We start from the raw sequence: 14,300 nt of genomic DNA on the forward strand, positions 1-14,300 counted from the left end.
TGAAAGACATACTTATTATGTCCCACAGATCCTCTGGTGATGTGGGGATAATTCCTTCATGTTTTTGAGTTCCTCCAAGTCTTAAACCCAAAAGGGTCTTTTTCAAGTGAGGTTACTTCCAGTCTTGAAAAAATACCCTTGAGGCTAATAAACATGGTTGAATTGCTCCCCATATGCCCTGAGATGGTGTAAGGGTTTTTCTAAAGTCAAATAAGGGGGGAATAAGATGTCAGCAGCTGCAGGGACACCAGGGCAGCTGTTCCGGAGTGCCCTAGAATGTCGCTTATACTCCATGGACTGAACATTTCCCAGCCTTGAGGGGTTAACAGATTATGTAACAGATCAAAGAATATTATTTCTGTACCACCAGAGTTCTGAATTCAACAAAGCTTATAAATGTAATTCCATACATAACACATTTCAAACCCCAAAAATATAACATTGCTGCCCTATACCTTGAACTAGTTGCTCATTTCATTGTTTTCCCCTTATGTTCTGATACTTGGGGTGAAGATTTAGCATTAAGAAGACAATGAAATAAAACTTTGAAAAAATTCTACTCAAAATATTTCTAAAAATATGTTAAATATGTAACTTTAAAAGGAAAAGCAAAGTGTTACACAGTACAGCTTCCAAGCCCTGCCAGCTGTATTTCTACATATTACATTATTTTGATTATGTCCCCATTATTTCCTCCACCCAAGATCATTTATTATAGTCACATAACAACAATATCACTTTTAAGTCATTACTTCCATGTACCTATAAAGCCCTATACGGATTGGGTCCAGGCTATATGAAGGACTGTATCTCCCTGTACAAGCCCCCAAGAATACTGAGGTCATCAAGAGAGGCCCTTTTCTCTGTCCCACCACCCTTTCAGCCATGTTTCGTGGGAACAAGAGAGAGGGCCTTCACAGTGGCTGCTCCCAAGCTCTGGAACTCCCTCCCTAGGGAGGCCGGGATGGATCCATCCCTGCTGTCCTTCCGGCCGCAGGTGAAGACATTTCTATGCCGCCAGGCTTTTGCATGACAGGGATGCTGTTTTGTTTTTGTTTTAAAAAGTTTTAAACTTTAAATTTGAATAATGTACTGTTTTGAATTGTTTGAATTGTTTGTTTTTTAAACTTCTATTTTGCATGTTTTATAGTGTTTTAACTTGGACAGTTTTAGATTTGTAAGCTGCCTTGAGTCCCTGTACTGGGAAGAAAGTGGGATATAATGATATAAATAAACATAATAATAATAATAATAATGTGCAGAACCCATCAAATAGACTATGGGGTCAATGAGAGTTCCCAGGAAAGAATTATTTATTATAAGTAAGGCTGCATCTACATTGCAGAATTAATGTAGTTTGACATTACTTTAACTGCCATGGCTCAATGCTATGGAATTCTGGGATTTGTAGTTTTGTCAAATATTTAGCCTTCTGCGTTTGAGAGCTCTGGTGCCACAACAAACTTCAAATCCCAGGGCTCCATAGGATGGAGCCATGACAGTTAAGGCAGTGTCAAATTGCATTAATTCTGCAGTGTGGCAGCAGCCTAAGGAATGCTTCAGAGGAGCGATGGTGTTATGCTCTGAGTATTGGACTAGGACTCTATGAGAACAAAGATCAAATCTCTACACAAACATAGGTGCTTTCTGCACTGCCATTTGGGACGTCCGGAGGACGTCCCATTTTTAAAAAAGGGGCGTCTCTTATAGACGCCCCTGGGCCTAGTACGGACTCCGTCCGTACAAGATGGCGCCAGCCCTTCTACATGGCCAGCACCATCTTTGCGTATCGGACGCTGAGCGTCCGTACGCGTCGCGTCGCTTGTGACGTAGCGAGTGTGCCCCTGGTGCCTCACTACGTCGCAAACGCGACGGAAAAAGAAGCTCCATTTTGGAGCTTCTTTTTCGGTCCGCGTGGGAGTCGGGCCGTGTGAAGGCTCCGGCTCCCCCGCAGACCTACTGGCGGCGGCGGCAGAGCGCCGCAAAGCGGAGGTATGTACCCCGCCATAGAAACTTCCTGGGTGACCTTCTGCAGGTCAGAATTGACTTGAAGGCACATAATAGGAACAAGAGATGCTTAGACTAGGGATCTTTGAGGCTGGCATTCACCCCACATTTTTAAGCAAACTGACCGGCTTCATAAAGCCTGGCTTGAAATGAGGATCAGAACATAGTGAACCTGCTTCATTCCAAACCCTTTTTCCAATTTTTATGAAACAGTTCTTGGCATTAAATGCATTAAATGTATGTATTTTAGTGTAAAATGCCTACAGAAGTGTATATTTTATGTGGGAGCTTTAAAATAATGGTGATGCTTTGTTTTTAAACAGTGCAAAAGAGACTTATGAACATCTGAAAAACAGACATGGAGTGGAAGTAGGTTGAGCTATCTGTAGACTGATCTCATCCACAGCTGAGACAATGTACTCTGAACAGCTACGCTGGGAATGTAAGAAGGTGAGTGAATCTACCCTCCTCCAGCGCAACTTCAGCTCATTGTGCTCCCCGTTCTATTAGAAGAACTAAGTGAAAAATATTTGCATCCCTGTCTCTGATTCTAGACCTCTGTATACATTATAAAAAGTAGTCAGTTACCTGCAGAAAGTAATGTACAAAATGGCATTCTGAACGACCTGGAAACATTTCCCTGTTCAAAAAATGTCCCAGTTCTATTATTCCAGTCAGAATATAAAACTATTACCATAAATTTTTCTTATATTGTACTGGGTAAAAAAATTGAAAGCTTTTTTGTTTTTGTTTTGATGATATGAATGTCTTCAGAAGAAAATCCAATTATAATATAATTTTTGTTCCAATCTGCAGAATCCTTGGAATCCTGTCAGTTTTTTAAAGCATTTCTTCTCTTTTCTGGGCAAAATCTCAAAACACTCTAATCACAGATGTGACTTTATTTTTCCATGTGGCTCACAGTGAGAGAGTGAAAACTACAGCAACTCAACTATTTATGCTCCAACATAAGCGGCACTTAGGCAAGAATAATTGTTCAAAAATATTTATGACAGCCCTTTTCCCCAAGTAATTTTTATGGAAAGGAGGTTTAACTGAGTGATAAACAAAACTACCTGAGTGTTTTTCGCCTTCCAGGATGTTTGTGAAGAGAGTGAGTATAACTGCCATCAAATACACTCCACAGGCGGGTGGAATAGAGAGGAGGCAGAAATAAATAACAATTGAAATTATGCTCTCAGACTGTAGAGCTCTGTGGTTAGCTTTCCAGAGCAATATTTCTTTCTTTTTAAAAGCTTGGAAAACTAGTGACCCTATATCTGACTATGCAAGCTGGTCAGAGACAGGGATGCTCTTTAGTCTCCTTAGTCTCACAGACAGTACATATATTTGCTTCCAGGAAAACTACAATGCCAGCTTTTTCCTTGGGCAAAGCTAGTATCAGTGCTGGTTTTCATCTTGAATCCCCTACACAGTTTGTATCTAGGTTGTCAAAAAGACCGTATCTCCCTATAGGAGCCAGTGCAAATTTTAAAATTTGCAGGAGAGGGACTTTGTCTCAGTCCCACCACCTTCATGGGCACATTTGGTGAGGGCACAGGAGACTTTTCCATGGCTGTTCCCAGGTTCTGGAATGCCGATCAGCTTTCTTTCTAACCAAAGATGAAGATTATTCTATTCAGGCGGACCTTTGGGATTTAAATTATAGTAGCATGCTATGTTGGATTTTTAAAATATTTATTTAGTAATTATGTTTCAGATACATTTTTGAAACTGTTTTAACCAGGATGCTTATAGATAGATTAGATAGATAGATAGATAGATAGATAGATAGATAGATAGATAGATAGATCGATGATAGATAGAGAGTTATTCAATTCTTTTTTGAACTTTTGTGAAATCAGATTTTAACTTAACCTTGTTTTAAATTACTGTAAACTGCTTAGGCTCCCATCTTGGGGGAAAGGCAGGGTATAAATTTAATAAATAAATAAATACCAGGTCCTTAAACTGGGAGATCAGTTCCAGCACAAGGGGTAAAACATGGCCCAGCTCAGAGAATGGTTGGAGATAAATAGCTAGAATTCTTTATTATTATTATTAAATTGAACATTTAAAACAAACAATACAACATAACTAAACAAACATAAACCTTCACAAACAAAAGACAAACTAGATACATCTAAGACACTATGTTACATGGATTATAACATTTAAATTTTTAGCAGGAATTTCCATATCTTCTATCTTATTACTTCCTCATCAGATTGTGATCACCTTATTACTAAAAGTACTTGATTTCCTCGTGTTTTGTTTTCCAAAATTCAAAAATTAAACATTCTATGAAACTTAAAGACAGTCTATTTATATCAGACCTTTATCTTATATATGCCTTTTATATATATTTTATATATATATAGCCATTGTTCCTCAGGTGGAATTTGAATTTGTGTCCAATATTTGGCATGTATTATCCTTGCCGAGGTGATCATGTATAATATAATCCTGGAAAATTTTCTTTCAATCCTAGTATCCAATTTACTTGTCCTGTTTAACAAAAAAAATTGTGAATCTAGTGGAATTTTTATTTGTAATATTTCATTCATCAGATCATGTATTTCCCCCCAGTATTCTTTAGCTTTTTCGCATTTCCACCAACTGTGTGGCCACAGTATGAAAAGTGCCTCCTGATTTTAAACACTTCCAACAATTTGTATTCCCTGTTTGGTAAATAGTATTTATCTTTGATGGGAACATATACCACTTGTACATCATTTTGAAGTACAGTGGAACCTCGCCATACGCGGGGGATCCGTTCCGGATCCCGCCGCGTATGGTGATTTCTGCCTATGCTCGAGCCCCATTGTAAACAATGGGGCTCGTGCACGGCGGCGCGGAGGTGCGCGGGGCGCAACGGGCGCGCACACGGCGCAACAGGCGCACGCACCCATTCAACTGAATGGGAAGCGCTGCCCCCTCTGCCCTGCGCGCGCCCAGCAGCTTGAGCGCATACGCTCAAAGCCACTTATAAAAAGGCCGCGTATGCAGAGGCCCCACTCTAGTTCTCTTTATAGTTCTGATAATAATTTAAAACTGGAAAAATGGCTTTTCCCATGATTCCAAGTCTATTGGTTTACCAATATCTTGTGCCCATCTTATCAAATGATTTATGGTTTCTTGTTCTAGATCTCACTTTTTGAGAACTTTGTAAAATTTAGCTATGTGACCTCCCTCCCTACTGAAGAATATCCTGTCTCATTCATTTTTGTCATTCGTCAATCCAGGGTGTTTTCTGTCAGTTCTAAAATGCTCTGTTAGTTGGTTATATTAAAACTAATTAATGCTTCAATTTTCATTCCTTATTATGTTCTATAGATTTCATTACATATTTATTGTCTTCATTCAGCATTACAATGTATTTATATTTCATCCAAGTTTCATTTTTGTTCCTTGTTCTATGGAGAGAAGCCTCTTGAGAAGAGATCCACAAAGGGATTTCTCTGTAAAACTGATGTTTAATTTTTGTCCATACTTTAAGTAGGGATCTTCTTATAAAATGATGGTCAATTTTTTTGTCATCTTTAAGTTTATTGTGACACATATATGCATAAAAGCTGTAACAGAGGTTGATGCCGTCTAATAAACGTTCATTATCCAATTTTATCCAATTTTCTAGCCAATTGAGACAAGATGAATAGCAGTAGATTTTGAGGTTGGGTATCTTTATCATCAATTAGAATTTTCCATTTTATTCTTGCAGAATTCTGCACTAGGTTTGGAGTTGTTCCTGATCTTAGCAATTACCAGCAAAAAGCATAGCAGTTCCCAACCAGCTGTGTCATTACTCATCCTTCCCAGACTCTCTTCTCTAGAGCATCTTTCAATACTTTATCATGAATCACTTTTTGAGCACTGAGTACTTTATATGATATATTCCTCAGTAATCACAAATCCTCTGAGGTGTTCATGGATACTCTTTTGAATTCCTACTTTCTCCATTTGTTTTAAAATGTCACATATCCTCCGGACTGTATTTTTTCTTCATTCTAAACAACTGATTGTTGCTTTGTTGTTATTGTTAATCACCATCAAAATTACCTCAAATCATCACGGAGACCCTGTGGTTGAGACATCTCCAGGCCCCTCTGTCCTCCACTGCTCTGCTCAAGTCCTGCAAATTCATGCCCATGACCTCTCTGATTGAGCCCATCCATCTAGCATGTGGCCTTCCTTCTCTTTCTTCCCCCCCTCTACCTTTCCTGGCATTATTGTCTTTTCTAATGAGTTATGCTTCCTCGCGATGTGGCCACAGTATGAAAATCTCAATTTGATCATCTTGGCTTCTAGTGAGAGTTCAGGCTTGATCTGTTCAGGACCCATTTGTTTGTCTTTTTGGGTATCCACAGTATCCTCAGCACTCTTCTCCAGTACTACATCTCAAATGAATTTTTATCTGCTTTCTTTATGGTTCAGATCTCACAGCCATACATGGTGATGGGGAATACAGTGGCTTGTATGATTCTAACTATCATTATTAGTTTTAGCTCCTTATGATGTTTTCTAATTCTTTCATAGCTGCCTTCCCCATTCCTAGTCGTCTTCTGATTTCTTGGCTGCAATTTCTATTCTGATTGATGTTTGATCCAAGGTATGGGGATTCTTTTACCTTTTCAATTTCCTCATTGTCTAAGTTGAATTTATTTAGATCCTGCATGGTCATTATTCTTGTTTTCTTTAAGTTCAGCAGTAAGCCTCCCTTTGCACATTCTTCCTTGATCCTCTTTAGTAGTTGTTTTAAGTTTGTGATGTTTTCTGCAAGTAGTATGGTGTCATCTGCATAATTTAATTGTTGACTGTCCCCTCTCTGCTGGCTGCCCCCCTCTCTGCTCTGGTGAGGAAGGATCAAGAGTTCTTCCTTGTCAGGGAGAAACTTATCTCTTTGCACCCAGTCACCATGGCTGCCACTGGCAAGAGGTTTCTCAGTCACTGCTCAATTGATGCTTCCAAAAGGACTGACTGTAAAAGGAGCAGTGACCAAGACTGGTTGTTTTGAATTTGAAGTAGAACAGTAGACCCAATATCAAGAAATATGTATTGGGGGTGGTAGGCTTGTTGCCCGAGAGCAAAGGGAGCAGTAGCCCAAAAAAGTTTAAGGATCACAGCTCTAGGGGAATTAAGAATGTCACTCAAGATTTGGGGCAATGTAAAGATACAGTGGTGTAAATTAATACATATGATCAAGTAGTGGTGATGACACTTCTTTGATCTTCAGCCCCTCCCTAAGAACCAAAGAAGAAAGATGAGGAGATTCCCAGAGATCCCAAGAGGGCAAGAAAGTCTCACCTGCTCCTCCTGGAATAAGAGAGGTAGGAGAAAGAGGGACTTCAAGGAAAAGGCATCAGTGTAAGCACATGGGGGACAGTTATGAATAAGCTTTATGTAAGTTTACCAATCAGGTCCATACATTTTGTAGAAGAGTAAACTTAAGGCTGTATAACAATTTGCAACAAAGAAGGAGAAAAAACAGCAATAATCAATGATGGCACTGAAAAAACCAGGATCATGGGGCGTGTTCAGTAAGATTCCATGATATCACGCAAGTGTGATTACTCAATGTAACGAGAGTAAGATCTTGCAACCACAAATCTGATGTTTGTAAAGTGGTGGCAGGTGTGTGTGTGAAACTGTAGTTTGTAAAACAACTCCATTTGAAAAAGTGGCTTCATGAAATATTCAATCGTTCAAAAAATTTTGCTGCATTTGAAATTGTTCAGCTCTGCTCTTTAAGATGTGCTAAATGGATTTGGAAAAGGTTGATTTGCTTTTGTGTTGGTTTTATATGTAAATGCTTCTCTGAACTCAAGAGCCCTAGCAGTATAATGAAACATGAGTAGGTTTTTTTCTTGGCTCAGTGCAAGTCCTCAATGTAACAATGCTAAGAACTGCCCAGACTGAAGAGAAGTTAAATTATACTTCACTTTACAGCCTGCCAAATATGTGCTGTCAAATCTCAGCACTGACTGTAGGGTTGGGCAATGGCCATTGCAGGCAATGTGTGTGAGCACAACAGGTTGAGTGCTTGTCCCCTTTTCCTCTGCCATTGAGCTCCGTCCCCACAAGTTCATCATATTTGAAAAAGCGACAGATCCACTTTGGAGGAAACCCATTTTCCATGTGGATTTCAATGTGCTTATTTTCATCCTCTTTTTTTGCTTATTGCTTAGATAATCCCTTGAGCTAATCAGATAACACAATATCTCACATGCTTCTTTAAAAAAATTTCACAACGGTGCAGTTCAGAGGGTTTTTCTGTCCCTAATGTCAAACACCATGGAGATGTACTCAGACCCTAAGGGGAAAACTCCATGTTATATCCCTATCTCGAAAAGTGACAGGGATATTATGTACAGATCTGTAATAAGCTCAAAGAAGAGTCGCAAAAGGAAAAACTCAAAGGTGGAAGCATCTGGAGCTCCAAAAAAGCTTTGTAAAACAGGGAGAAATATAACATCAGAAAATGGTAGGAGATCTGATGGGGAAATTAATCATGAAGAATCTAATACAGCTCAAACATCTGAATTAATACAAATTGCATTAGATACTGAAAACTCCAATCCCAAAACTAATAAACACTTAGAGAACCACACTGTTAACCAACTGACTGACAATCCTCCTCAAAATATCATCTCAAGCCTTTCAACAGACCAACTAGTAGAAATGGATCTACCACCTATAAAACACCCTATAAATAAACTATCTTATGCAAAGATACAAACTTAAAAGGAAAAAAGGAACATCAGTATATCCTTAGTCAGTACCAAATTGTTTTGTCAAATTTCCCTAAACCCTTTGGTATACTATCACAGGCTAGACGCAAACACCATTTACTAACAGTCTTGGAAAAAATATGCCCAAATCAAATTACTGTCAATAATATCCTACAGGTTACCTATTTGTATTTCAGTAATTGTTGTGCACGTGCCCTGATCACATTTAGTGAAATTAAATTTGTCACCTTAATATGCAAATGTAAAACTTTACTTTTAAGGAAAGGTATTTTTGTTTCCAGATACTTTATGAACACAGCTCCTCCTCAGCCATTGATAGTACATATACCGACTGTATCTACTATTCTTTCAAACAAAACCCGGAATATAAAAGACCAAACTTAGACTGAATCTGGAAAATGTGATTCAAATAAATCTAACAACGAGAAAGATAGTATACCTTTTAATGCTATTGAATCATCTCACTTTTCAAGTCTTGCAATTACCAAAGAGGAAGAGGAGCTAATTTAATCATTTTCAGGTCTATCCCAGACTACACAAACAGAAATAATAAGTAGACTGGAAAAACTAAAGCAATATCTTTTAAATGTGTGCTCAATAAAAGAGCCCCCCCTTTGAAATCTGTGAGAAGAAAGATAATAGAAAGACAATTACAGCAGAGATAAACCCATTAACTTGGACTGAAATGAGATATTTGGACAATTTTGAGAATGGTTTATTACATACTAATACGACCTTTAAAAAAGTAGCATCCAAAACAAAAGGCCTGGTAAGGCCAAATGTGAGCTGTATCCACCCAACTCTTGAAATCATTGAAGAAATACCAGTTGACAAAAGTGCCAATAATAGTAATGTTTGTCTAACTAAAGCAACTAATAACAATATTAAAACTGATTCAGATGTTCCAGACACACAAATGGTCTTTCCAAATACAACCCAATCTAGTCCCTTTTATACCGTGAGATCAAACATATGACAACTAAAGGAAATGAAATCCAAAAATTTAAAACTTCTGTCTTGGAACATTATGGGCTGGGGAAGACACACCTGTGACCCTTCATTTGTGAATTATGTATCCAAATTTGATATAATACTACTACAAGAAACATGGTTGAGGGAAAAGCTAACACTGAATGGATTTACAACAAGCTCAGTATGTTTGTTGTTGTTAACTGCCCTTGAGTCAACCTCAACTCACAGTGTCCCTGTGGATAAGACATCTCCAAGAGTTCCTCTCCTCAATGTTTCTGCTCCAGGCCTGCAGACTCAGGCACATGTCCCCCTTGATCAAATCTAACCATCTAGCATGCAGTTATCCTCTTTTTCTGCAGCCTTCCAGTTTTCCTATCATCATTGTCTTTTTAAATTATTCATGTTTACACATGATGTGGAGTCTGTTGCAGAATGTTAAGCATGACTTTGCTTGCATGGGAAATTAGTGTGATGGCTCTGTAATTACTGCAATTTTTGTGTCTCCTTTTTTTGTGGATGGGGATGTATATTGATCACTTCCCATCTATAGGCTACTGCTTTGTTTTCCATATTTGCTGACATTTTCTCCCAAAATCATGGAAGTGTCCCAGGGAGCCTACAGAATTCCTGGTATACTGCCTTTCCTAACAGAATTACAAATTCATATAAGATCTCCCAGCATTAAACATACTAGATGTTTTCCAAAGGTTAACCATTAGTGCAAAAGTAGTTGAGATGCAGCTTTGGGGGAGCGACCTAGCAACTAATGAGAAGTGAGCGGAGTGGCAATCTCTGTTCCTTGTTGCCTTATCAGCAGAGACTGGCTGAACAATGGGGAAAGGAGAGTAGGCACAGGGCAGCAGGAAGCAGGGAGCAGTTCCCAGTTTGTGCTGCTGCTTGTGTATGTGTCTTAAGAAAATGAGCATATGTGTCTTTGCTTATCTGTATGTGTGAGTGTGATAGCTGACAAAGATTTTGCTTGTAATATTAAAAACATATCCATGTTAGTCTGCTTCAGCATAAAAACGTATGCATTAAACCTCTAGCACCTCTGACACTTGTTGAGAAGAAAAAATTCTTGCACAAACTTCCATGAAATCAGTCCACTTTATCAGATGCAACATTTCAGTGTTTGTGTGTGAGAATGGAGGGAGTGTGTATGTGTATCTCTGTGTGAGGAATGGTGCATGTTTGTGTTCCTTTGTGAAGGGGGATGGTATGTATATTTGTGTGTGTGGTGGGGGAGGGAGGAGGCTATTATAGCTTTCCTCTATAGAGCAATATTTCAGTTAACAATGCAATCGCCTATCTATCATAAACATACTCATATCTAGTCATGTCTATTCAGAGGTAAGCCCTATTGTGTTCAGTGGGGATTCTTCATTGTTGTTGTTGTGGATTTTACATTTACCTGCATCCTAAAAGGCCATTGGAATGCATCAAATTATTTATGACAATCATGTTTTTCCCCCATTTTATGTATTCTAACTAATTCTGTTCCATTTACATGATTTCCTCCTCCACTCCCAATCCCAATTTTTATCCTAGCAAAAATTCTATGAAGGAGGTTAGACAGAATGGCTGTGGATGGATGTAAACATAGTGATCAGGTGTCTAAAGGGATTATCACACGGAGGCACTTACCATCATTAAATGTTGGAAAAACATTCCTAAAGTGTTCCTGAAACATGAAGCATGAACGGAAGTTCAAGAAATGACTGCTCCACAAATGCTTTGAGGATGGTAGAGAAGTGGGATGCCTCAATTACAATTTAGAAACGCAACTGGCTATCACACTTTGGCACTTCAGGAACCTTTTGTCGACAATAAGCCTCCATGTGATAAGGGCCTAAGAGAAAGCTGTCATTCAAAGCAGGATCTGGTTGAATTTACATTAATGACAAAAATAACCATCATCGACCAATATAAAAATAAGAATACAATTATTAAAACGGGAAACAAAATTAATCTCTGCCATCTAAAATCAATTATTACTAACCAACTGAAGATGTATTTTACACATAATGTAGCAAAAATTTGCTATTTTAAGTATAACAGTTTGCTTCTGACTATCCAACACATAGCGTAAATAAAAAAACATCAGTGTGTCTCAGAAATTTACTTACAAGAAAGATAATAAGCTGGTGGCAAATGTTCTTATAAAATTGACAATACAAAAGTACATGAGCTGTAGTTTCTATAGCATCAGTATCACAAGGACAGAATCAGAATTCATAGGGAATTTTCCCATATTTCCCTTCCAGTACTGTTGTTGGGAGTACAACGAATCGAATGTACTCCCAACAATTAATGGGAGTACATTAATTAATGTATAGTATATTTATAATCACACTATGGGTGTGCACTCACACAGTTATATTGGTTGATTTCAGGGATTCTTTTTCCAATACATAAGTTCCAGAGGTTCCTCTGTTTAAAATACTAAAGGTTGATGTGAGCTTTCCCATTAATAACATTTGTACTTGATCACCCTTTTGAGTCACAGCTTACAAATTTACATGGGTGTACCTATTTTCATGTGTAAAATATTAAAGAGTATGGTTATTATGAATGTTTTTGGACCGCAGGATATTCCAGAAGTTTATAGGAAAACATCTTGGTTCTTTTCCATTTTTCCCTTTGATATCGACACCTGGCAGAATTGGCACATGAATGTCAATTCTGAACAAATGCAAAGCCAAAAGCACATACCTGTTAAATTCACATGGGACATAGCCAACATAGAAAAGCCTTCCATGAATAGTGGTAGATTTAAGGATTCTGGGAAATATATTTGGGGACCAAGGCCCATCAAAGAAGGCTTGGCAATGCCCCTGATTACTATATATACTTGACTATAAGTCGATCCCATGTATAAGCCAAGGGCAGTTTTTGGGGCCAAATTCAGGGAATTTGATGTGACCCATTGATAAGTCAAGGGTAAAACTTAGGGGCATAAGGGGATTAATAAAAGCAACTCACCAGAGGAAGGTTGACCAGACAGAGTCTCCTTCCAGGCTCCACGTGGGACCCCTGCCTCAATTGCTCCAAATGTTGCCAAGAGCTCTCTCTCATTGCTGCCCCTTCTCCTAGGTGGGGCTTCCCTTTGAGAGCCCAGAGATGTTCTGGAGCCAATTACTGGGATCCAGGATCTGGTTTAAAGTAGCCCCTTTTTTCTTTTCTCCTTGGCGACTCCCCCCCCCCACACACACACACACCTTGGATGCCTCTCAGGATACATTCAATACGGGGTCAGGGAGCTAGAGCTAACCCTCCCCTTCACCTGGAATGCTTATCAGGATACATCCAAGGTGGGGTCAGGGAGCCAGGGTGTAGCCAGGTGGAGGGGAGAGTGGAGGGTTAGTTTTGGCTCCCTGTGCCAAAAGGTTTCGGATATGGGAGACTCAAACTGTACTAGTATTACAGCAGTAGTTGGCATGGGTTGTCCAAAACTGACCATTTTAAACCATGGGCTATTTGAAACATATATCCATGAAACAAGCAAAAAACATACATTTGTGATCACAGCACAGAAGACTAAAGCACCCATCCTTTTCGTTTGTTTGTTTTATTTTGTCCTTCATTGGCACTTTAGCCCTACTTGCAACACCCACTTGCAAAAGTAATTTAGGATCATTAGATACAGTATTAATATAATTACAAATGTGCACTCCCTGTCTTACTTTACTATTGCCCTGTGTCCTGCCAAAAGGAGCAATAGGCAAGAGGAGGACATGGGAAAGACAGCCCCCACTGCTGTGACACTGCAGCTGTGAAATGCCTCCCCCCTGAAGGTCTCACTGATTCTGACATTGGCTTCATTCTAGTACTAAGTTAAGATGTGGCTTCTTATTATAGCCTTTGGGGCCTGGTTTATTTCACAGTATACACATACATAGTTTCAAACTGTTTAAACCTTTTAAACTTCCTTCAACTTGTTAAATTAATAGCTTTCTTGACTATTTAGTTCATTTACAACTGTTGTAAACTGTAAACTGTTACATTTATTTTACTTGCATCCCATCCTGAAGTCAAGGGATATTGAATAGTTAATAAATATAACAAGAAGAAGAACAACAATAACATGAAACTGATACCTCCATACAACTTAATTACAATAAGTGAGTCAGTTAATGGTTGGCAACAATGTCATTACCTTGAATACTTCTTTTGAAGAAAGCTTTGCAACCCTCACAGGACCAAACACCATAATGGTAGCCTGAAGCATAGTCGTTGCACACAGCACAGTACCGGGTCTCCTTGGTGGATTCCATGGGCAGGTTTCCTTTGTCACTGGTGCTAGCCAGTCTCTCCCTGCCATTGTGACGTCTGTTATCTGAGCCTGGTCTGTAAAATGAACAGTCAGTTAGTATCTTGGCACTAATATGCCATAGTCAAAACATGTAATTACCTGCCTGGCTCAAAATATGAATTTGCCAAGCATTTCCTTAAATGCTTGGCAATTAATTAACAGGTAAGGTCAAATCCATTTCCTCAAAAAGAACGATCAGGATGTCATCTTCCTGGCTCTGAGCACATGGTACAGATTGACTCTATTGGGAGCCAGTACAC

The 14,300-nt window shown here is 38.9% G+C and overlaps 1 protein-coding gene across 1 annotated transcript in view; it reads right to left on the reverse strand.

Moving 5' to 3' along the window:
• ESR1 (estrogen receptor 1) overlaps nt 1-14,300 on the reverse strand; it is a 184,142-nt gene that overhangs the window by 122,599 nt on the left and 47,243 nt on the right. Inside the window, 1 exon segment of the mRNA XM_042448541.1 lies at nt 13,885-14,075. Within this exon segment, the coding sequence (XP_042304475.1) occupies nt 13,885-14,075 (191 nt within the window).

The sequence above is a fragment of the Sceloporus undulatus genome, chromosome 1 (genome assembly GCF_019175285.1).
Source record: "Sceloporus undulatus isolate JIND9_A2432 ecotype Alabama chromosome 1, SceUnd_v1.1, whole genome shotgun sequence".
Classification (NCBI taxonomy): Eukaryota; Metazoa; Chordata; class Lepidosauria; order Squamata; family Phrynosomatidae; genus Sceloporus; species Sceloporus undulatus.